General features: G+C 38.2%; 1 protein-coding gene across 17 annotated transcripts in view; it reads right to left on the bottom strand.

The window, feature by feature from the left end:
* The window catches only part of KDM4C (lysine demethylase 4C), a 478025-nt gene that overhangs the window by 400404 nt on the left and 54375 nt on the right, over positions 1 to 23246 (bottom strand). For 16 of the 17 annotated variants that reach the window (XR_004297893.1, XM_032392295.1, XM_032392294.1 and 13 more), the window contains one exon: positions 16145 to 16259. Coding sequence is in view for 16 of the 17 variants with exons in the window: in XM_032392295.1 (XP_032248186.1) it covers positions 16145 to 16259 (115 nt within the window). In the remaining variant the exon portion in view is untranslated. Of the gene's footprint in view, positions 1 to 1707; positions 5426 to 16144; positions 16260 to 23246 lie in introns of those variants that run through there. The other variant, XM_032392310.1, reaches the window with a different exon arrangement.

Consider the following 23246-nt stretch of genomic DNA (forward strand, 5'->3'; position numbering starts at 1 on the left):
TGACCTGAGCCGAAGGCAGACACTTAACCGACTGAGCCACCCAGGCACCCCTGATTTTCTTTTTCAACATTATTTTGGTTATTTGGGGTCTTTTCTGGTTCCATACACATTTTAGGTTTGTTCTAGCTCTGTGAAAAATGTTGATGGTATTTTGATAGGGATTGCATTGAATGTGTAGATTGCTTTGGGTAGCACAGACATTTTGACAATATTTGTTCTTCCAATCCATGAGCATAGAATGTTTTTCCATTTCTTTGTGTCTTCCTCAATTTCTTTCATAAGTGTTCTATAATTTGCAGAATACAGATCTTTTACCTCTTTGGTTAGGTTAATTTCTAGATATCTAATGGTTTTTGGTGCAATTGTAAATGGGATTGACTCCTTCATTTCTCTTTCTGCTGCTTCATTGCTGATATATAGAAATTCAACTGGCTTCTGTGCATTGATTTTATATCCTGCAACTTTGCTGAATTCCTGTATCAGTTCCAGCAATTTTTGGATGGAGTCTTTTGGGTTTTCTAGATAGAGTATCATGTCGTCTGCAAAGAGAAAGTTTGACTTCTTTTTCACCAATCTGAATGCCTTTTATTTCTTTTTGTTGTCTGATTGCTGTGGCTAGGACTTTCAGTACTATACTGAATAACAGTAGTGTGAGTGGACATCCCTGTCATATTCCCGACCTTAGGGGAAAAGCTCTCAGGTTTTCCCCATTGAGGATGGTATTCACTGTGGGTCTTTTGTATGCGGCTTTTATGATGTGGAGGTATGTTCCCTCCATCCCTACATGGTGGAGGGTTTTTATCAAGAAAGACTGCTGTATTTTGTCAAATGCTTTATCTGCATCTATTGAGAGGATCATATGGTTCTTGTCCTTTCTTTTATTAATGTGGTATATCACACTGACTGATTTGTGGATGTTGAGCCACCCCTGCAGCCAGGAATAAATCTGACTTGGTCATGGTGAATAATCCTTTTAATGTACTGTTGGATCCTATTAGCTAGTATCTTGGTCAGAATTTCTGAATCCATGTTCATCAGGGATATTGGTCTGTAATTCTCCTTTTTAGTGAGGTCTTTGTCTGGTTTTGGGATCAAGGTAATGCTGGCCTCATAGAATGAGTTTGGAAGTTTTCCTTCCATTTCTATTTTTTGGAACAATTTCAGAAGAATAGGCATTAATTCTTCTTTAAATATTTGGTAGAATTTCCCTAGGAAACCATCTGGCCCTGGACTCTTGTTTGTTGGGATATTTTTGATTACTGATTCAATTTCCTTGCTGGCTATGGGTCTGTTCAGCTTTTCAATTTCTTCCTGTTTCAGTTTTGGTAGTTTATATGTCTCTAGGAATTTATCCATTTCTTCCAGATTGCCTAAATTGTTGGCATATAATTGCTCATAATATTCTCTTATAATTGTTTGCATTTCTTCAGTGTTGGTTGTGATCGCTCCTCTTTCATTCATGATTTTATTTATTTGGGTCCTTTCTCTTTTCTTTTCCTTTTTTTTTAAAGATTTTTACTCATTAGGACCCTGGGATCATGACCTGAGCCGAAGGCAGATGCTAAACGACTGAGCCACCCAGGCGCCCTTTTCTCTTTTCTTTTTGATAAGAACCAGCTCCTAACTTTGTTGATCTGTTCTACTAGGTTTTTTTATTTCTATATCATTGATTTCTGCTCTAATCTTTATTTAATTTCTCTTCTCCTGTGGGCTTTAGGCTTTATTTGCTGTTCTTTTTCCAGCTCCTTTAGATGTAAGGTTAGGTTGTGTATTTGAGACTTTACTTGCTTCTTGAAAAGGCCTATGTTGCCATATACTTCCCTCTTGGGACCAGCTTTGCTGCATCTATCTTGGGGATATATCTGTACACAGTTACCTTGGTTTATTCACTCACCACTAAATTATAAACCTTTTCCTAACCTCTATTCTATTGTATGTATTACTTCATGTCTACAACAGTTTGTATCATTATTTTCCTTTGTAACACATACATTGTTTTACATTCTTTGCTATAATTTTAAAAAACACTGGAAAATAATTTTGATAAACATTGACCCATATTTCTGATCATTTCTAAAACAGATTCTAGAAGCCGAAGGTGTGGATCAATAGTTCCTTTTTCACAGTAGAATTACGTGAATCTTTCTATTCTATTTATAAAATTCCTCTTTAAAAAAAAAAATACCTGCTTCCATGTCTTTAAAAGCCATAATAAAGATGAAATCTAGATTATATTCATCTTCATTTTTTAAAAAATGGGAAAGAGTGGGGCCAAGGTGGGAATGGAGCTTCAAATGGACCTGCCTTATCAAAGTACTATTATAAACCTGCAGGCAAGGCCAGGGCTGCAATGGCAACAGGAGCTTGCTTCTGAAGATACTAAACATCCAGTGAAGATGTTAACCTGGAAGATATTAACCCAAGAAGATATTAACCCAAGAGAGGAAGAGGTCCAGAGTACACAACTCAGTTCAAAGTTCTTCCTGGTGACAGTGTAGAATAGTAGAAAGAGAACAGGAAAAGGGGCCTCCCAGCTCCGCCACTAAGTAGGTGTCATCTTGGATAAATCCTATTTCAATCTGAGGTTCTTCATCTAAAAATGTGTTGGCTATATCAGATGATTTCCAAGACTCCTTCCAGGTGAAATCATCAATGATTCTATGATCACCAGTCAAATTCAGCAATAAAACTCTGGTTTTTCACCTTTGGCCTTCATGTTCTTGCCCCCTCAGTAATTCCTATTGCTGCTTCCCTAATACTTTCCCAACAGATATCTGCCCTTCTGGGCCTACTGATCATCTAGTACCCACAGAACACTTAGTATCCTCACCCCTCACCATGGCTCATATGTCTGATGGCCACTATACCTTTAATTCTCACCATATGTCAGTCCCCAGGAAGCTTAACCTCTTTATACTCTTAAGGTGCATAGTATTCATGCCAGCCATGGAGGACCTAGTTTGCATTATATGTGTTATTTATCCCTTGGGCAAACCTTTCATGACTCTCCAGCTAACTAGTAGGCACCTTGCACTGGCAAAGACTTGCTATCCTGACATTTCTCATACTTCCACAAACCACTCAGCAACATGGGACTCTACATATATTTCTGATTTATTAATTTAGCACTGTATTGAACATGTAAGTATACTTTAATTGTGAAGTTTAACCGTTGATACATAAAGAGAAGACTTAAAGAAAAATGACTAATTCTATCCAAATCCTATCCAGCCCAAAATCATTTCCAACATAAGATCAGATGGTTTTTCCCATGAACATGCTGAGGTCAGTAACTGCTTATCTCAAGTGGCAGCCTAGCCTGTTTTGGGCAATTGTGTTCTTCAGAAAGTTCTTCCAGAGACAAAATTGATGTTCCCACAGTGATCCCCCTAACCCTCTCACATGCAATACACTTGAGGGCAGTGGCCGTGTACTCTGAGGTCACCCTACATCTGAGCTTTACATGTCTTCCACTGTCAGTTCCTGTATAATCCTGGCATGCTGCTCTAGCAATAGCCCTCTAAAAACACAGCTTCCAGAACTGATGGAACATTCTAGATGAAATATGACTAGTGAATTCGAAGTACCATCACCTCCCCTGTCTGGATGGCATAATATGGGATCATTCACTGAAGATCAGCCATAATATGCTGGCAGATAAGGAGTTTTGATTAACTGAAAATCTGAAAGTCAAAATCCTATAAGCCAATATCTCTTTCTTTGCGCCAAAACATGTCTGGAATGATGACATTTTACCTTGGATGTGAAAATTACACACACAGTGTTCTGGCTTCAAATTATTTCTTATTTCAAGAGAAATGATATACTGACATGATACAAATACAAAATGGAAAGGAACTTTGTTAGTGACTCAGTTTCAACTGTTTAACTTCATTTGGAAACCCTCAGCCTTAGATAAATTTGTTGTCCAAGTGCACCATCTGGTGGGTAAAGGTATTTAAGCTTCCCCATTGTGAGAAGAAAAAAATATATCATTTATAAGGCTAAAGATGCAGCTAAAACTAAAATCTTAGTATGAAAAGATTCCCATGCTTTAGCCAAAAGCTTTCTTATAGAGAGGCTCTTGATAAAATTATAATACCAAAGAAATCTGGAATTCGTAAAACTGCACTATCAAAGAATCCAGTTCACCTTCTTCAAGAAACGTTGCTCATCATGAAACAAACATTTTTAATCTGGGAGGAACCTCAGAGAGCAGTTAATTCAATCACTTCCCTTTACAGATGAAGACTCCAAGGCAAAGACAGGGCTTTCTTGAAAGTCACAGCTAGGGATGGATGGCAGGCATTGATTATGTAAGTAAATAGAGCAAATATTCTGTACTGTTTAATAATGGCCTTCTATTTCAAGAGGCTGTGCAGGAAAGGCAGGAAATAAGGCAGCCAGTGTCTGCGGCAAAGGGCCACTCTCTTGGGTTGACAATAATCTGGCCACCCCACTATGGACTGTGGCCTACCCAACAATGATCTCTGCAAGACCAGGAGTTGTCATACCCTCCCTGCCTCCACAGCCTGCCTGCATCCCTCTTCACCTTAGATTTATGTTCCCCCCCTCCCCTGAGAAAACCATCCTACCAATAAAAATAAGACAGATAAAATAAATGTTAAATCACCCTGTTGAAGAACATCTATCAACAATGGGAAAGCGTTCACAATGCGTTAAAATGGGAGAGAAAAAAAAAAACAAGTATGTTCACTATGATACCATATCTGTAAAAAACAAACAAGCAAACAAAAAAACAAAAAAAACACAGTTCTCAGGCATTAAGTAGAGAACAAACATCGGAAAGAAATACACTAAATGTTTTTGACAGCTAGTGTCTTTGAAAGCCAGGATTTATTAGTGATTTCAATTTTTTTCTCTTATACAATGCTTTCCAAATTTTTTATCCTTAACATTTATATCAACAAAAAGGTACTTTTACCTTAAACATTTATGTATTTATACTCACAGACACTAAAGAAAACTGGCAAAAAAATATTGGAAATAGGACCCCAAATACACATCCATCTACCCAGTACATAAATAGCAGGGAAAAAAAATTCTCCAGCTCTCAAGGAGAAATATACAGTATAAGACACTGTATTTTTGTCTTAAGGCTTACCACAGTTTTTCAAAATGTTTTTAATTTTCTATCAATTGTATATTAATACCTGGATGACTAGCAAATTAACACTGAGGGATAATCTCAGAAATATAATTTCGTTAAAATATTTTATATATTTTGAGACTTAAGGACTTGAATTCACATCCTAAGTCCATTTTCTGCTTGTAAAATTTTGCCTGAGTTATATGACAGAATATGTGGCATGATGTTCCCAAAGAACTCCATGGCTTCCATGATGAGAACCACTGTCTCCTAATGTGATTCGGTCTTTGAAGTGTATATCAGGAACACAGTTACCTGAAGGTCAGTAACAAGAATGGAACACTGTTATTTTATCTTAAGATCCCTGCATCATCTATGTAAACTGAGATGAGAAAAGGAATCTTTTGCTAAATATCTTAAGGTAACAGTTTTCAAGTGTTGTCTGGGGACCACTGGCAAACACCCAGATCCCATTCAGGTCTGTGGCATCAAAACTGTCTTCATAATTATACCAACACATTATTTGCTTTTCACTCTCATTCTCATTTCATGACAGTAGAGTCGAGTTTTCCAGAGGCTACATGACATCACCACAGACTAAATGCAGAAGCAAGTATATGAATTCAGAGGTCTTCTATTAAGCTAGACATTAGAGATTTGGAAAATGTAAAATAATGACACCCCTTTCACCAAGTGTTTTGTGTTGGAAAGTATAGTCATTTTTTAATAAAAATATGTATGTTATTATATAATGGATTATTCTTAATTAAATACTTTTAAATATTCTCAGTTTCAGTTTTAATTTCTAATAAAGTAAACAAGGATAGATATAACCTACAAAAGAAAAGCTCTTTGAGGTCCACAATAAATTATTAGAAGTATAAAGGAGACCTGAGACCAAAAAGTTTGAGAACCACTGCCTCAGGGTATTAGTGTTCAGAAAAACACACACTGGGGAAGATAACTCTAACTTGTCCCTCTTCCTCTTCAGAGCACTTTCCAAGCCTCTTGCTGTGACTAGTTCATCTTATAGACCATTATCTGATCACAGTTCCTAAAACATGATTCTGATCCTATCACTTCCCTACTAAAATAATCTCAAACAGTTCAAGATGTACAGAGCAATAACCAAAAACATACAAGAAACTCCATGATTTGTCCTCAGACTATTTTTTAAAAGTCATACACTCATCAATTCTACAATTATTTCAGTGCCTTCTCTGCAGCAGACACTATGACAGGAGCTGGGACTGAAAAGTCTGTGAGAAATAACACCTGCCATCACTGGACTAAGAGTCTACTGAGGAAGAAATAGTCACATAAATACAGGTATCCTTCATTTTCTATATTCATTTTCTAAATTTGCTAAATTATATATTTTTTACCCAAAATTCACTATCCACATCAAAAACTCTCTATAATGACTCTGAATGTCCACCAACAGAATCATTTTGGTTGTACACAAATCTAGGTAAGGGAGTGTGGATAACAGTTCAGTTTTATCTCAAATGTTCTCCCTAAAGGATTATGCCAATCATGCCTTGTGCCCATATTAAATGTACTGAGCATCAATGCTATCATCATCCCATCATTATTAATGAAAATATTTTCTGAGAAAGTAGAAATGACCAACAAAAAAATAAGTGAGCATAAGAAACTTAGAGAAGCCCACACATCAGAAAGAGTTGGAAGTGATGGGGCATACTGAGGGAAGGAAGCACATAAGGCATGACCTCCATGTGTCCCTATCTACTAAACACAGCAGTGTTGGAAAGCCTAACTGTAGTTACTCAAGCCATAACAATATTTGAGAAACTAGAGAAATTCCATGTACAGTGGACTTAGCGCCACTCGCAGCATAGGAGACCACTGAGTACCAGGCTGGTACAGGGGCGGGTGGTAGACACCTTCAAAGATGTGGAAGCATCTGCAAGTGGGGGAGGAACATGATTTAGTGAAGGAACCGAATCTCAAAGCAAGTCTGAGAGATTTATGAACAGTGATAGATGGCATAAGCTGTAGGTCATGGGTGAGGCAGTTTCCCCTCACAGTAAGATGTGCCATCTTCCTTCAGTGAACTGCAGAAAACTGCCACTAAAAATGATGATACACAAAGGAAATTGTCAATCTTAATGCAATACCATCTCATAGGTTTATTTCAAAAAAAGAAGTACCAGGACGTAAGGCATCCAAAGAAGGCCAACTTGCTCTTAAGTGAGAACTATGACGGTGTGGATAAGCTAAAGTCCTCGCTGGTACACTACTCTGACAACATCAGCTCAAAGGGGCCACTGCAGACTATACTGCCTGTGATGTTATGAGACATTCGAACCAGACAGCCTGGGCGATGGAGGAGGTGGGTGAGGCTTAGGGGCAGACCTGTCTGTCACCATTCAACAAAGGGAAAACTTTGCAAAGAGGACTCTCTTGAAGACAGACAATATTCTTGGGGATCCTTCTAGTGTTACAAATTAGGAAGACAATAGCCAGCTTAAACAAAGCATATGGAACTTCATTTTAAACCTCGATTCAATGAACCATTATCATCATTAAGACATTATACTATATGACAGGTGTTGCTAGAAATGCAGCCCTAAATAGCACACAGAACACAAGACTGACTGTCTCACTCTAAAATAATGTTGATGGGCGCCTGGGTGGCTCAGTCGTTAAGCGTCTGCCTTCGGCTCAGGTCATGATCCCAGGGTCCTGGGATCGAGTCCCACATCAGGCTCCCTGCCCGGAAGGAAGCCTGTTTCTCCCTCTCCCACTCCCCCTGCTTGTGTTCCTGCTCTCTCTGTCTCTGTCAAATAAATAAATAAAATCTTTAAAAAAAAATAAAAAAATAAAAATAAAAATAAAAATAAAATAATGTTGATGCCTGTGCTTTACTCTCATACACAGAACAAAGAGATGCACGCTGTCTTCAAAGGTCTGTGGAAATACACTCGGCTACTGGCTATCTCAGAAATGTCCTAGCTTCTGTCTTTCCTACAGATACCTGTTGACTTTCATGTCCCTTAGCCAAGTTGGAGCATCCCACACAGTTACAGGACATTTTCTCCCTGTTCCTCTTCAATCTTTATATCTCTTCTTTTTTGTGTGTTTGTTTCCTGAAGAAACTCTCATGCTTCTTTTAACAGAAAGCTAACTTTGTAAATGTACAGTTCGCAAAGGCTAGTTAAAACTTTCTTTATAATGGATGAGCCCAGGGTGCCTGGGTGGCTCAGTTGGTTAAGTGTCTACCTTCAACTCAGGTCATGATCTCAGAGTCCTGGGATCAAGTCCCACTTCAAGTTCCTTGCTCAGCGGGGAGTCTGCTTCTCCCTCTCCCTCTACCCCTCCACTCATGCTCTCTCTCTCACAAATAAATAAATAAAATCTTTAAATTAATTAAATGCTTAAATATATATACATATATATATAAAATGGACGAGCCCTTAGTGAAGCCTAACAACAAAAATTCAGATCTTAGGACTCTTAAGCTTATGTTACCGTTACCAAGGAGTCATCTAGGGCCACCCAAGAACACACGTTGCTCTATGTCTAAGTTCAGGAACATCTTAAATTACAGAAAATTCCTGACATAATTAAACACCTCAATTTCATTGTCTCAAGGTATCAGTGTAGTCAATATATATGAATCTCATTCTCCTGAGAACATTCAGAATTTTATTTATATCCCATTTATCTCAAAAAGGTTTTAAGCATCCTTCCCCGAGTACATAATTATGCCTCTATATTAGGGATTGGCAAACTTTTTCTGCAAAGGGCCAGACAGTAAATATTTTAGCTTTTGTGGGCCATACAATCTCTGTCACAACTACTTAATTCTGCCACTGCAGTGAAAAAAAAAAGCCATAATATAAATGAATGAACTAGGCTATGCTCCAATAAAACTTTATAAAGACAAACAACAGACAGAATCCGACTGCCTAGCTCTGCTCTGCATCATACACCCAAAGGCTGGGTTGTGTCACCATATGCCTTTGATAGTCTTGGTATCTCAACTGAAAAAACAGTAACTTGTTTAAATCATGTGACTGTTACTACTGCCACAGGCTACTGCCCATGGTACAGACTGATACTCTTTCGTATATCCTAAGGAAATCAAGCTCTGAAAGAAGCGGCAGAATGAAAGAGGCGCCAAGACTCATGCCCTAGATCTCCAAGCCCTTCTCCCTTTACTATTAGGGCTGACTGTCCTCAACTAGTCCTTCATGAACACCCTCACCCCTAATTCCTGTGTTTTATCCAAGCCTGATCATCACTAAAATGGCGCCCCCCGTGCCACTGAAAAGATTTGCCTGGTGCTGCAAGACAAACATCTGAGCAGGAGGGGCCACTATAGCACCACAGGTCTGAGCCCATATCCACAGCCCTGTCTGCAGCCTGGGGCAGATCCCTTCCCCTTAGATCCCATTATTCCAGGCCAGCCTCACCCTCCTCAAGCCGGTGTTGAGAAAAAAGCCTCAGAATTCAGTAAAAATACAGAGACTATTACGTGTGGTCTTACCCTCAAATCTGTCTAGCTCCTGCCCCATCCTCCTTTTTGCCTCCTTTACCTGACTTGAACTTACTCATCTAGGTCCAGTTCAAATGTTCTCTCTCCTCCAGCAAGTGTTCCTTCAGTGCCAAGTCTGCTCTAAGTGTCTCTCCTACCGGCTCCCTAGAACCCTACACTTGCCTTTATGGCCAAGCTCATTACACTTTACTGCCCCTCTAAGCCTATGAATTACTTGAGAAGGAGGATCCTTATTCATCTCTGCATCCTGCACAAATTGTTCCGCTTACCTCCCCACACCCTCTCTAAGAACTCCCAGCCTCACCAAAAAAAAAAAAAAAAATGCTATGGTTTTTCGATCATTCTACTAAAAAGGAAATGGCCATAACTAGAAAGCAGGGGGGAAAGTGAACTACAATTTGATGACTATAATTCCTTCCAAAATAATGCCATAAACCATACCAAACCAGTTCTCAATACAATTTAAATATTGAGCCAGGGGCACCTGGGTGGCTCAGTCGTTAGGCGTCTGCCTTCGGCTCAGGTCATGATCCCAGGATCCTGGTATCGAGCCCCACATCAGGCTCCCTGCTCAGCGGGAAGCCTGCTTCTCCCTCTCCCACTCCCCCTGCTTGTGTTCCCTCTCTCGCTGTGTCTCTCTCTGTCAAATAAATAAATAAAATCTTGAAAAAAATAAAAATAAATAAAAAATAAATATTGAGCCAAACAGTTAAACAATTCAAGGACACAACAGTAAAGAGCAAAACAATACATGCACATTCACTGTGATGATTTCAAACGTTACTGACAGTCGTGGGTTATTAGTACACTCACTCTTCATCACTCTCTTTAATGCACTCTCTCTCTTGTTACTCTCCATCTACCTCAAGGGGGCAAAAACAAGTTGTTTTTCAATTGTTTGAATTAAGGTGTCATGAGTGTGATTGGTTTGTTTACCAGTAGCAGTTTACAACATCTCTCTTGTTTCTCTTTATGCTACAAAAGCTTTGAAAATGTCAGCTCAACTCTGGAGCTACGAAATGTTCCTGCAGAGCCACACAAATTCCATAAAATACTATGCCTTGTAGGTCCTACCAAAATGACAGATTCCTGACTTCAGAACGTGGAAATGATGATGCTTTAAAACTGCATATTTACAAACCAGTGTATTTTGTTCATTTGGATTTTAATAACTAAAGTTACTCAAATCTGAATTCTAAAGTCAATGTTCCCTTAAAGCAATGCCAATGTGTAACCAGTTTTCAAATACAAGCAATACATTGATAAGCACAGCAAACCAAAGTCCATCAGCCTCTTCTGTGCCATCAACAATTATTGTATTTTACTATCAAATAGGGAAAGCTAGTTCAGGGCATCTTTATGTTAATTGTTCTGGAAACTGTCCCAAATATGCTGCTTCTAACTCTAAATTATATATGCAAAAAGGAACAAAGAGGTCAACGATCCCAAAGGGTGGTTAGAAAAAAATACCTTAAACTGAGTTTTATTTTATTTTAGAGCACTAAGACACGCAACCTCTCAGCCCAGAATCTAGATGATTCCTCAGCTCAATCTTCCTCTTGGAAGCCTAAAAACTTGCCAGTATACCACGCAGAAGAAACCAGAGAGACGGCACAAAATAAACCATTAGTTCAGGGGAAATTTGTGGTTGACAACAACCTAGTTTCACACATTTCTACACCTATGAGATTAACTATACACAACTGCTTGCTTAAAACTGGTATGGAAGATAAGAGCACCTGGCAGCCCCTCAACTAGCCTAGGAACTTTGGAAATATCTCCTTAGGTCCCATGTATAAAATGCCAACAGTATTTACTCTGCCTTACCCATTCCAATGGAAATCCCACAGAAGTGGTTTAAGACAAGGTGCCATGTTCTGTAAGGAAGCCTAACTGTTAATGGCACTCATTTTCCCAAATATAAGTAACCATAACATGTTAAACTTAAAAACAGATTTGTTATTGGGGCACCTGGGTGGCGTAGTCATTTGAGCGTCTGACTCTTAGTTTGCACTCAGGTAATGATCTCAGGGTCCTGAGATCAAACCCTGCATTGGGCTCTATGCTCAGCTTGGAACTCTCTCTCTCTCTCCCTCTGTCTCTCTCTCTCAAATAAATAAATCTTTAAAAAAATAGATTTGTTATCACTAAAGAATAAATCAATAAGAATACACTAGAATTGAAATACCAAAAAAATACAGCAATAATCTGGGGCACCTGGGTGGCTCAGTCAGTTAAGCATCTGCCTTCAGCTCAGGTCATGATCTCAGGATTCTGGGATCGAGCCTCGAGTCTGAGTAGAGAGCCTGCTTCTCCCTCTCCCTCTGCCCCTCCCCCCACTGCTCGTGCACGCTCTCTCTCTCTCTCTCTCAATAAATAAAATCTTTAAATATATATATATAGCAACAATCGAATACAAGACATAATTTGGCAATCCAAACATGGTGGGAACTAGAATACACTAAAGAATCCTCTAAAGAGCAATATTAGAAAATGTTTCTCAAGCCAAAAACTGTTAAAATCTCCTTGGTTCTTTGGGGAAACATATACTAACATGCAAACACATGCATACACACACATACGCACTCACATAAAATGAAAAGCCAAAGGAAATCTTAAAGAGGTTGTTTCTGTTTGGTAAGCTTATGAGTAATTTTTATTTTCTTCTTCATATTTTTCTATATTTTTTCAATTTTCTACATGAGTATATACTACCTTAATAAATAATAAATTCTCAACGTAGAATTTACTTATATTAATGAAAACCCAGAAGGAGAATGGGGAATGTTTTCTCTTTTTTTAACTTTAATATTTCAAACATATACATATTTAAAATGTCATGTATCGGGGCGCCTGGGTGGCTCAGTCGTTAAGCGTCTGCCTTCGGCTCAGGTCATGGTCCCAGGGTCCTGGGATCGAGCCCCGCATCGGGCTCCCTGCTCCGCGGGAAGCCTGCTTCTCCCTCCCCCACTCCCCCTGCTTGTGTTCCCTCTCTCGCTGTGTCTCTCTCTGTCAAATAAATAAATAAAATCTTTAAAAAAATAAAAAATAAAAAAAAAAATAAAATGTCATGTATCTATCATCTAGCTTCAATTACCAATATTTTGCCAACCTTCTTTCAACTATATCCAATCATCTTATTTTCTAAAGTATTTTAAAAGCAAATCCCAACCCCATGTCACTTAACCTGCATATATTTAAATGTGTATCTTTAATTAATAAATATATATGTGTGTGTATATATATATGTGTGTGTGTATGTATATATATATACACACATACATATATAGTCACCATGCCATCATTACATCTAATAGAACAATAATTCCACAGTATCATCTAATATCTAGTCCATATTCAAAAATAAGAATGGTCCTTTGGGCACCTGGGTGGCTCAGTCGATTAAGTGTCTGCCTTCAGCTCAGGTCATGATCCCGGTGTCTTGGGATGGAGTCCTGCGTGGGGCTCCCTGCTCAGTCAGGAGTCTGCTTCTCCCTCTGCCTCTCCCCCCTGCTCATGTGCGCATTCTCTCTCTCTCTCTTTCTCTCTCTCCCCCTCCCTCTCTCGCAAAAATAAATAAATAAAATCTTTAAGGAAAAAAAAGAAAAAATGGTCCTTTCAATTTAGAAACCCATCTAGGGGCACCTGGGTGGCACAGTCGGTTAAGCATCCGACTCTTTTCAGCTCAGGTTGTGATCTCAGGGTCATGAGGTGGAGCCCCCTTGTCAGGCGCCATGCTCAGCACAGAGTCTGCTTAAGTTTCTCTCTCCCTCTCCCTATGCCCCTCCCCCCTCTTCTCTCTCTAAAATAAATAAATCTTTTTTAAAAAGGGGGGGGGCACCTGGGTGGCTCAGTCGGTTAAGCGTCTGCCTTCGGCTCAGGTCATGATCCCAGGGTCCTGGGATCAAGCCCCGCATCAGGTTCCCTGCTCGGCAGGAGGCCTGCTTCTCCCTCTCCCACTCCCCCTGCTGTGTTCCCTCTCTCACTGTCTCTCTCTCTGTCAAATAAATAAATAAAATCTTTAAAAAAAAAAAAAAGAAATCCATCTAGAAAATTTTAAATTGTGCCATTACCTCATACCCAGAATGCATAAAGAACTATAAATCAGTAAGAAAAGCAAGACACAAAAGAAAAATATTCAAAAGGCTTAAAAAGGCACCTCAATAAAAGGGAAAATCCGAACAGCCAATGAACATAAGGAAAAAAATCATAACGCAACTTAAAACCACAAGTTACTACTACACACACCCAACAAAATGGCTAAATGTAAAAGAATGACAATACCAAGTATTAGGTAGGATGTGGAGCACTAGGAACTCAAAAACACTACTATAAGAAGGTACAAACTGGAAAACAGTTTTCTTCTAAAGCTAACCATACGCATACCCTATAATCACTACTAGGCGTACATCCAATATAAACACATGCTTCCATACCCAGGGAAACGTGCTGAACATTCATGAAAGTTTTGCACATAAAAGCCAAAACTAGAAGCAATCAACATGACCATTAGCAGCAGAACAATAAATGCACTGTGGAACATTTATACAATAGAATAACATACTGTAAAGAAAATGAATGAACAATAGCTACAGTGCAGAAAAAGCTTATAAATGTTTATAATGCATGAAAGAAGCCAGACATAAAAGAATACACACTGAATGATTCTTCTAGTTATATAAAATTCAGAAACAGGGTATAATTAACTACATCTTTAAAGAAAAGAAGTATATGACTGCCATAAAGTCAGAAGAGTGACTATCTTTGGAGAAAAAAGGGAAGACCATGATCAGTGAAGAAGGTGTGCAGGGGAACTCTAGGGTGCTTGAGGTCAGTGATGGTACACAGGTGTTCACCTTGCAATAATTTATGAAGCTTTAAGTTATGTTTTATGCACTTTCCTAGCTTTCAAAACATAGAAAGTTTAAAAATACTATAATAATAGATTCAGGCAAATATTATCAATGGATGTAAATTCACTAGATGAAAGGCTGCTGGAATACAGGCTATTCATCTAGTCTCTAAGCATCACCCTATAAATCTCTTACTAATTATAAAGAGAAATCCTTGACCAGATCCTTCAGATGAGGGAAAAAATTTATATATATATTATTGGCAAAATTAGTATCCCATGAATATGATCTATATATTAAATGATATACTAATGTTAAATTGCCTTGGTATTTTTGTTTTTGTTTTGTTTTTGTTTTTTTGTTTTTTAAGATTTTATTTATTTATTTGACAGAGACACAGCGAGAGAAGGAACACAAGCAGGGAGAGTGGGAGAGGGAGAAACAGGCTTCCTGCTGAGCAGGGAGCCCGATGTGGGACTCGATCCCAGGACCCTGGGATCATGACCTGAGCCAAAGGCAGACGCTTAACGACTGAGCCACCCAGGTGCCCTAATTACCTTGTTATTAAAACACACGTAATAATTAAAGGAGAACTGTCATAATGTCTGCAACTTACTTTCAAATGTTATAGCAGATAGAAACACAGAGAAAGAGATAAAGAGAGACAATGGCGGAGCAATGGAAAAACAAAGGAAATGAGGCAAATATTAACAACTGGAGAATCTAGGTGGAGTATCCAAGTGTTCACTGCACTACTTCAACCTTTCAGTATGTAAGACATTTCCCAAAATAAAACAAGGAGAGAGGGAATAAAAGGTTTCAAAAAGGAAGAACAGCAATAGCAACAAAAGACAGAGTTTACATGTATTAGGAGGAGACAAAAAGGACTGGATTATTTCCAGTATATTATAGTCTCACGAAAAATAACTGGAAAGACTGTAATAATATGTACTTTTTAAAAAAGAGAAAAATCGGTGCGCCTGGGTGGCTCAGTTGGTTGAGTCTGGGACTCTTGATTTTGGCTCAGGTCATGATCTCAGGTCCTGAGATCTAGCCCCCACACCCCATAGGCTCCACACTCAGCAGGGAGTCCACTTGGGATTGATTCTCTCTCCCCCTCTCCCTCTGCCCCTCCCCCCACGCATGCATGTGCACACTCTCTCTCTAAAATAAATAAATCTTTTTTAAAAAATAAATAAATAAATAAGAAAATCTTTCACAATTTGTGGAAAACAGGAGACTAAGTCTGTTCAAATATAACTTTTTTAAATGACTAGGGGAAAACTACTAGAAGAACGCATATTAAAATACTGTTTTTTGCCTTAAGGTGGTACTATTATGGATAATATTTCCTGTTTCCCAAATATCTTTATAATGTGTTTTGCTTAAAAAAAATTTTAGGGTAATTTAAATATTAGCCAGATAACCACATAATATATTACTGTCGAACAATTTCAGGTATCTGTACCATTTGCTGGTTTCAATCTGAAAAATACCAACAACAGAAATCCTACTGATAACGTCTTGATTTCCCCTTATCCTATGAGGAATTATGGATCACACAAAGCATAACAAAGGACTACTTCTCAAGTGCCTAAAACGGTAACAAAAATAGGAAATCTGCCCTTTACAAAACCCATTACAGTATAAATATACCTCATCATATATGCTCCCATTAATGTCTGCACCATAGATAGGTGCCACAAAAGTTAAGTTCTTCCAGTACTTGCGCTCCAAATCTTCATAATCCAAGTATCTTGGAGTACAGTATCTGCAAAAGGTAAATGAAAAGAGTACAAACCAATACGACGATATAAGATTTTCCCCACCCATATCACTTAAATCACTTTCTAAACAAAATTTTATCAAAATGAAAACGATGCAGCAACTCATGTTGTCAAATCTAACAAGCAAATATACAAATGTATTTACCATGGATCTCTGGGTATTCTAAATATTCCTAAATAACTCTAAATAATAACTTCATATATTTTACTAATAAGGAAAATACTCTCATGAAAGTATCAAATATAGAAGAAGAGTTAAAAACTCATTATTTTATCTTTCAAATTATTTTCTAAAATCTTTAACCAATTATTCTATACTAGTAAATTTTATAGACTTAACATGCAAAAGATAAGACATCTATAGAAAAATTGACAAAAAATAATTTCACTAAAAGTTGAGGAAAGCAAAACCAAAATAAGATACTTTGCAACCATTAGATTGGCAAATGCTTAATATATTAATGGTAGGTTCTTAGAATGAGACCTCTCTCACACAGCTGGAGTGAAAGTATAAAGTAGTACAAACTTTCCAGAGTATAATTTTTTACACATATCAAAACCTTTAAAAAATGTGTATCTTCAACCCTAAAATCCAACTCTGGAAATTCATTCTAACAATGCAGAGGCATATACAACGATACATGACCTGGGATGTTTGCTCCAGTATTAACTGAAAACTCAAACTAATGTCGTCCAACAACAAGGGCTAAGTTAAAAAAAATACAGAATACAAAATAAGGTAATCTTTCTATGTATTGATATTAATATTTTTCCACAATGAACTAAGTAGGTTATAGAATGGTGAATATACTATGATAATATTTATGTAAAAAATATCTATAACTGTATTCAAAAGGCCAAAAAGAAATATATACTATATTATTAATATTAATGGTTATCTTTCACATTGGAATTACAGAAAAGCAGACTTCTCTGTATTATTTGGATTGTGAACAAATAATTTTATATTAATACACACACACAAAAAAAATATTTCTACATGAAAAAAGAAATCAACAAAACAAGAAAGTAATGAAACAGGTTTTTTAGCAGTAAAAAGAGCAGCAGTAGCAATCCCCATAAAGCCTACTGACATTTTATTATAGATTTAATAACTGTAGAACAATCAAAATCAATACCCACTATACTGGGACCCCAAACTAGTTACCCAAGCATTAAGCAAGAAAACCAAATTAACAACTGTATTTGAAATATAGAATAGTTTGCTGATTTACCCAAAACATTAGAATCTCAACAGTGCTGTGAATTGTGTAAGACTGTTGAATCACAGACCTGTACCTCTGAAACAAATAATACCTTATACGTTAAAAAAAAAAAAGAAGAAGAAGAAGAAGATAGCAGGAAGGGAAGAATGAAGGGGGGGGGGAACTGGAGGGGGAGACGAACCATGAGAGACTATGGACTCTGAGAAACAAACTGAGGGTTCTAGAGGTCCCAGAACCTCTGAGGGTATGGGTTAGCCTGGTGATGGGTATTAAAGAGGGCACGTTCTGCATGGAGCATTGGGTGTTATATGCAAACAATGAATCATGGAACACTACATCAAAAACTAATGATGTAATGTATGGTGATTAACATAACATAATAAAAAAATAATAAAAATAAATAAATAAAAAGAGTTAAAAAACAAACAAAAAAAGACTCTCAACAGGACAGCCAAAAATAAAAAGGATGGGCATGAAAGCATCATTAACTCCACTGTATTCCACCACTTCGATTAGTAGGTTCCAATAGTAATAAGAATTCTAGGCAAGCTAACCAGAGATCATACTCAAGTGACAAAGGTAACAGATATACTGTTTATTATGCCTTACAGAGAAATTTGTTGTATTTTTTTTTTTTAAGATTTTATTTATTTCCGAGAGAGACAATGAGAGACTGAGAGCATGAGAGGGAGGAGGGTCAGAGGGAGAAGCAGACTCCCTGCTGAGCAGGGAGCCCGATGTGGGACTCGATCCCGGGACTCCAGGATCATGACCTGAGCCGAAGGCAGTCGCTTAACCAACTGAGCCACCCAGGCGCCCTGTTGTATTTTTGAATACTAAAGTCCTAACCTGTGTTTCACTGTAAGAGACCCAAAGAATCTATCACTATATACTACTCAATCATGATCAATTTTAACTACCTATAACTCTAAAAAAGAAACATATGGTTCAGTATTGGCTACTGAGGTTAAATTCTAAGATCTGTGAATACAGTATTTGTTGACTGAATGAATAATGATTCTAAACTTGAAAAAAAAAAAAAAAGTGACCAGTTCACTCAGTTGGTGCCCAATTCTAATGAAACCTGGCTACAGATTCCATCCCTAATAGATTGTCAGTCACAGCTGTCCCAGGGCGCCTGGGTAGCTCAGTCATTAAGCATCTGCCTTCGGCTCAGGTCATGATCCCAGGGTCCTGGGATCGAGCCCCGCAACCAGCTCCCTGCTCAGCGGGAGGCCTGCTTCTCCCTCTCCCACTCCCCCTGATTGTGTTCTCTCTCTCGCTGTGTCTTTCTCTGTCAAATAAATAAAATCTTTTTTTTTTTTAATATTTTATTTATTTATTTGAGAGAGAGAGAGCATGAGGGGGGGAGGGTCAGAGGGAGAAGCAGACTCCCCGCTGAGCAGGGAGCCCGATGCGGGACTCGATCCTGGGACTCCAGGATCATGACCTGAGCTGAAAGCAGTTGCTTAACCAACTGAGCCACCCAGGTGCCCCCAAATAAATAAAATCTTAAAAAAAAAAAAAAATCACAGCTGTCCCACAAATCCAGTATCAATTTTCTCAAAAGCAATCCAACCATTCCTTTTTCCCAGAACCTTTTATTCACTGTATTACAATTGTTAAGAGATGAGTCTCCAGGACCAGCCTGCCTAGAGCTTTGAATCCAGGCTTTGCCATGTATAAGCTATGTAATCCTGGGCAAGAGACTGAATTTCTCTGGACCTCAGTTATTCCTCTATAAAACAGGGATAATAACAGTTGAATTACTGTGAGGACTCCATTACATAATTATGTAAAGCACATAGCTCCATGCCTAGAATAAAGTATAGATCAGTAATGTAAGTGATACAAGAGAGTATTTAAAGTTTTATAGTAGAACTATGTTGGAGGTCTCTAGATTTTCTTTGAACTAAGTTGTGTTATTAACCAAATGAGCATGTTATCCTGTCTACTGTTTACACCAAGCACATTATGCACTGTGCACCTATGCAAGGGCATATACTGAATGAAGGAAAACAGATGAGCAAAAAAAACAGGAGAATGCCTCCTGCCTCCCATGAAAATTAACTCCATCTCAGGACCATCCTATAACCATTATGAACACTATTCGACGCGACTACAGCTGTAAGTGAACAAGTAAGAGCCTTGGATTGAGGCTTAGAAACCCAGTTCATGGACATTTGAAATAAATTTCCCACACGGAATTGGCAGAGGAAATATAAAAAGAATTTTCAAAGGTATTTTTTTTCCTAGGAATCTTCATTTTATTTTTTTCTCTCCAAATTTCTATTTAAATTCTAGTTAGTCTACATATAGAGTAATATTGGGTTCAGGAGTAGAATTCAGTGATTCATCACTTACATACAGCACCCAGTGCTCATCGTAACAAATGCCCTCCCTAATACCCATCACCCATCTAGCCCATCCCCCACCCACCTCCCTCAATCAACCCTCAGTTTGTTCTCTATCATAAAGAGTCTCTTATGGTTTGCTTCCCTCTTTTTTTTCCCCTTCCCATATGTTCATCAGTTTTGTTTCCTAAATTCCACATAAGAGTGAAATCATATGGTATTTGTCTTTCTCTGACCAACTTATTTCACTTAGCATAATACACTCTAGCTCTATCCACATCATTGTGAATGACAAGACTTTTTTGATGGCTGAGTAATATTCCATCATATGTATGTATATGTATGTATGCTGTCGAAAAATAAAATCTTAAAAAAAAGTACAAAAATTTATAAAGAAAAAAAAAAAGTTGGGTAAATGTGCTTCCACAATCTTGTTTCAATAGCATTACACTAATAAGTGGCTAAAAGAGTTCTTAAAGTGTTTGAATGCAAACCAGTCCAGTCTATGATAAAAGTTTCACATTCTCAATAAATGAGATCTAAAACAATGAGGCTTTACTAATGCCTATCAAAAATTCAAAACAAGGGACTCACATGAAATATAAAACTTTTGGGGTGAGTCCAAGATGGCAGAGGAGTAGGAGACCTAAATTTCGTCTGTCTGAGGAATTCAGCTAGATAGCTATCAAACCATTCTGAACACCTATGAACTCAACTAGAGATCAAAGAAAAGAATAACAGCAATTCTACGAACAGAAAAGCGACCACTTTCTGCAAGGTAGGACGTGCGGAGAAGAAAATCTGAGGCGATATATGGGAAGATAGACAGCAGGGGGGAGGGAGCCTCCCTCAGCCAGCTACTGGCAAGTGATAGAGCAGCGGAGCACAAAACTGGAACTTGTAGAAGTCCACTCCAGTGATGGAGGTCACTCTGGTGGCTAACCAGGGGGTGGAACCCTTCCTGGGACACTGGTCTCAGGACCCTCAGGGTCACAGGAAAACTGGGGGTGCCTGAGTGCGACAGAGCTCCCAGGTATCAGAGCAGGGAAGCCGGCTGCAAAGAGAGAGCCAAGGAGTGGGCTCTCAGCTCGGGGTTGTCATAAACTGTGATCTTCGGCATAGTTGGGTCCCTGGGTCCCGACAAGCAGCAAAACCAGGGAGACTCCCCTTCTTCCCCTGGGAGGAGTGGCACAGGAGCATGCTGCAGGAATCTGCTGGGTTTGGAGACTCCAAATGGGGCCCTGTGCCAAAAATATAAATGCTCAGACACAGGCTGGGTGAGCAGAGTGCGGACAGAGACCACGGAGACAGGAATGATTGACTGCTTTTCTCTGAGCACTCACTGAGAAGTAGGGCCTCAAGCTCTCTGCCCCGCTAGCGCCAGAAACTGGGAGGCTGCCATTTTCAAGCTGCCATTTTCATTCTCATACTCTAAAGCTGTGCAGAAAGCCTCAGGGAACAAAAGCTACAGAGAGCAAACCAAAGCAAATTCCTTAGCCTGGCCCATGGCAAGGACAGTGCAATTCCACCTGGGGCAAAGACATTCGAGAATCAATGCAACAGGCCCCTCCCCCAGAAGATCAGCAAGAATATCAAGCCAAGACCAAGTTTACGGATCAATGAGAACTGCAAAACTCCAGCGCTAGGAAAACACAGCACGTAGAATTCATGGCTTTTTCTCCATGATTCTTTAGTCTTTCGACTGCAATTTTTTTAATTTTCTTTATTTTTTTTTTAATTTTTCTCCTTTCTTCTTTAACCAACTTCATATCAAATCTGTTTTTAAAATCCTTTTTAATTTTCATTATTATAGTCATATTCTATCCCTTCATTGTATTTAACCTTATTTTTGTGCGTGTGTGTGTGTGTGTGTATGTATACATATATATAAAAGTTTTTCTTTCTTTAAAATTATGGGATGCAGTTTCTTCTAAAGAACCAAAATATGCCCTAAATCTAGTGTATGGCTCTATTCTATTCACCCGCCTAATCACATTCTCTCTTTTTTCTTCTTCTTTCTTTTTTCAAACAACTTCTTATCAATTCCTTTTTCAAAATCTTTTTTTTTAATTTCCATTTTTACAGTTGTATGCCACCTCTTCCTTGTATTTAACCTTATTTTTGTATATATATAACTTTTTCTTTCTTTAAAACTTTGGGATACAACAACTGTTCAAAATCTTTGGGATGCAGCAAAGGCAGTCCTAAGAGGGAAGTATATAGCAATACAAGCCTTTCTCAAGAAACAAGAAAGATCTCAAATACACAACCTAACCCTACACCTAAAGGAGCTGGACAAAGAACAGCAAATAAAGCCTACACCCAGCAGAAGAAGAGAAATAATAAAGATAAGAGCAGAAATCAATGAAATAGAATCCAAAAGAACAGTAGAACAGATCAACAGAACTAGGAGCTGGTTCTTTGAAAGAATTAATAAGATTGATAAGCCAGAGTTACCAAAAAGAAAAGATAAAGGACCCAAATAAATAAAATCATGAATGAAAGAGGAGAGATCACAACCAACACCAAAGAAATACAAACAATTATAAGAACATATTATAAGCAACTATATGCCAGCAAATTAGACAATCTGGAAGAAATGGATGTATTCCTAGAGACTTATAAACTACCAAAACTGAACTAGGAAGAAATAGAAAGCATGAACAGGCCCATAACCAGCAAGGAAATTGAAGCAGTAATCAAAAATCTCCCAACAAACAAGAGCCCAGGGCCAGATGGCTTCCCAGGAGAATTCTACCAAACATTTAAAGAAGAATTAATACCTATTCTTCTGAAACTGTTCCAAAAAATAGAAATGGAAGGAAAACTTCCAAACTCATTCTATGAGGACAGCATTACTTTGATCCCAAAACCAGACAAAGACCCCATCAAAAAGGAGAACTACAGACCAATATCCCTGATGAACATGAATGTAAAAATTCCCACCAAAATACTAGCCAATAGGATCTAACAGTACATTAAAAGGATTATTCATCACGACCAAGTGGGATTTATTCCTGGGCTGCAAGGTTGTTTCAACACCCGCAAATCAATCAACATGATACAATACATTAATAAAAGAAAGGACAAGAACCATATGATCCTCTCAATAGATGCAGAAAAAGCATTTGACAAAGTACAGCATCCTTTCTTGATCAAAACTCTTCACAGTGTAGGGACAGAGGGTACATACCTCAATATCATAAAAGCCATCTATGAAAAACCCACAGCGAATATCATTCTCAATGGGGAGAAACTGAGAGCTTTCCCCCTAAGGTCAGGAACACGGCAGGGATGTCCACTATCACCACTGCTGTTCAACATAGTATTAGAAGCCCTAGCCACAGCAATCAGACAACAGAAAGAAATAAAAGGCATCCGAATCAGCAAA

Source organism: Phoca vitulina, unplaced genomic scaffold (genome assembly GCF_004348235.1).
Source record: "Phoca vitulina isolate PV1807 unplaced genomic scaffold, GSC_HSeal_1.0 scaffold67, whole genome shotgun sequence".
Classification (NCBI taxonomy): Eukaryota; Metazoa; Chordata; class Mammalia; order Carnivora; family Phocidae; genus Phoca; species Phoca vitulina.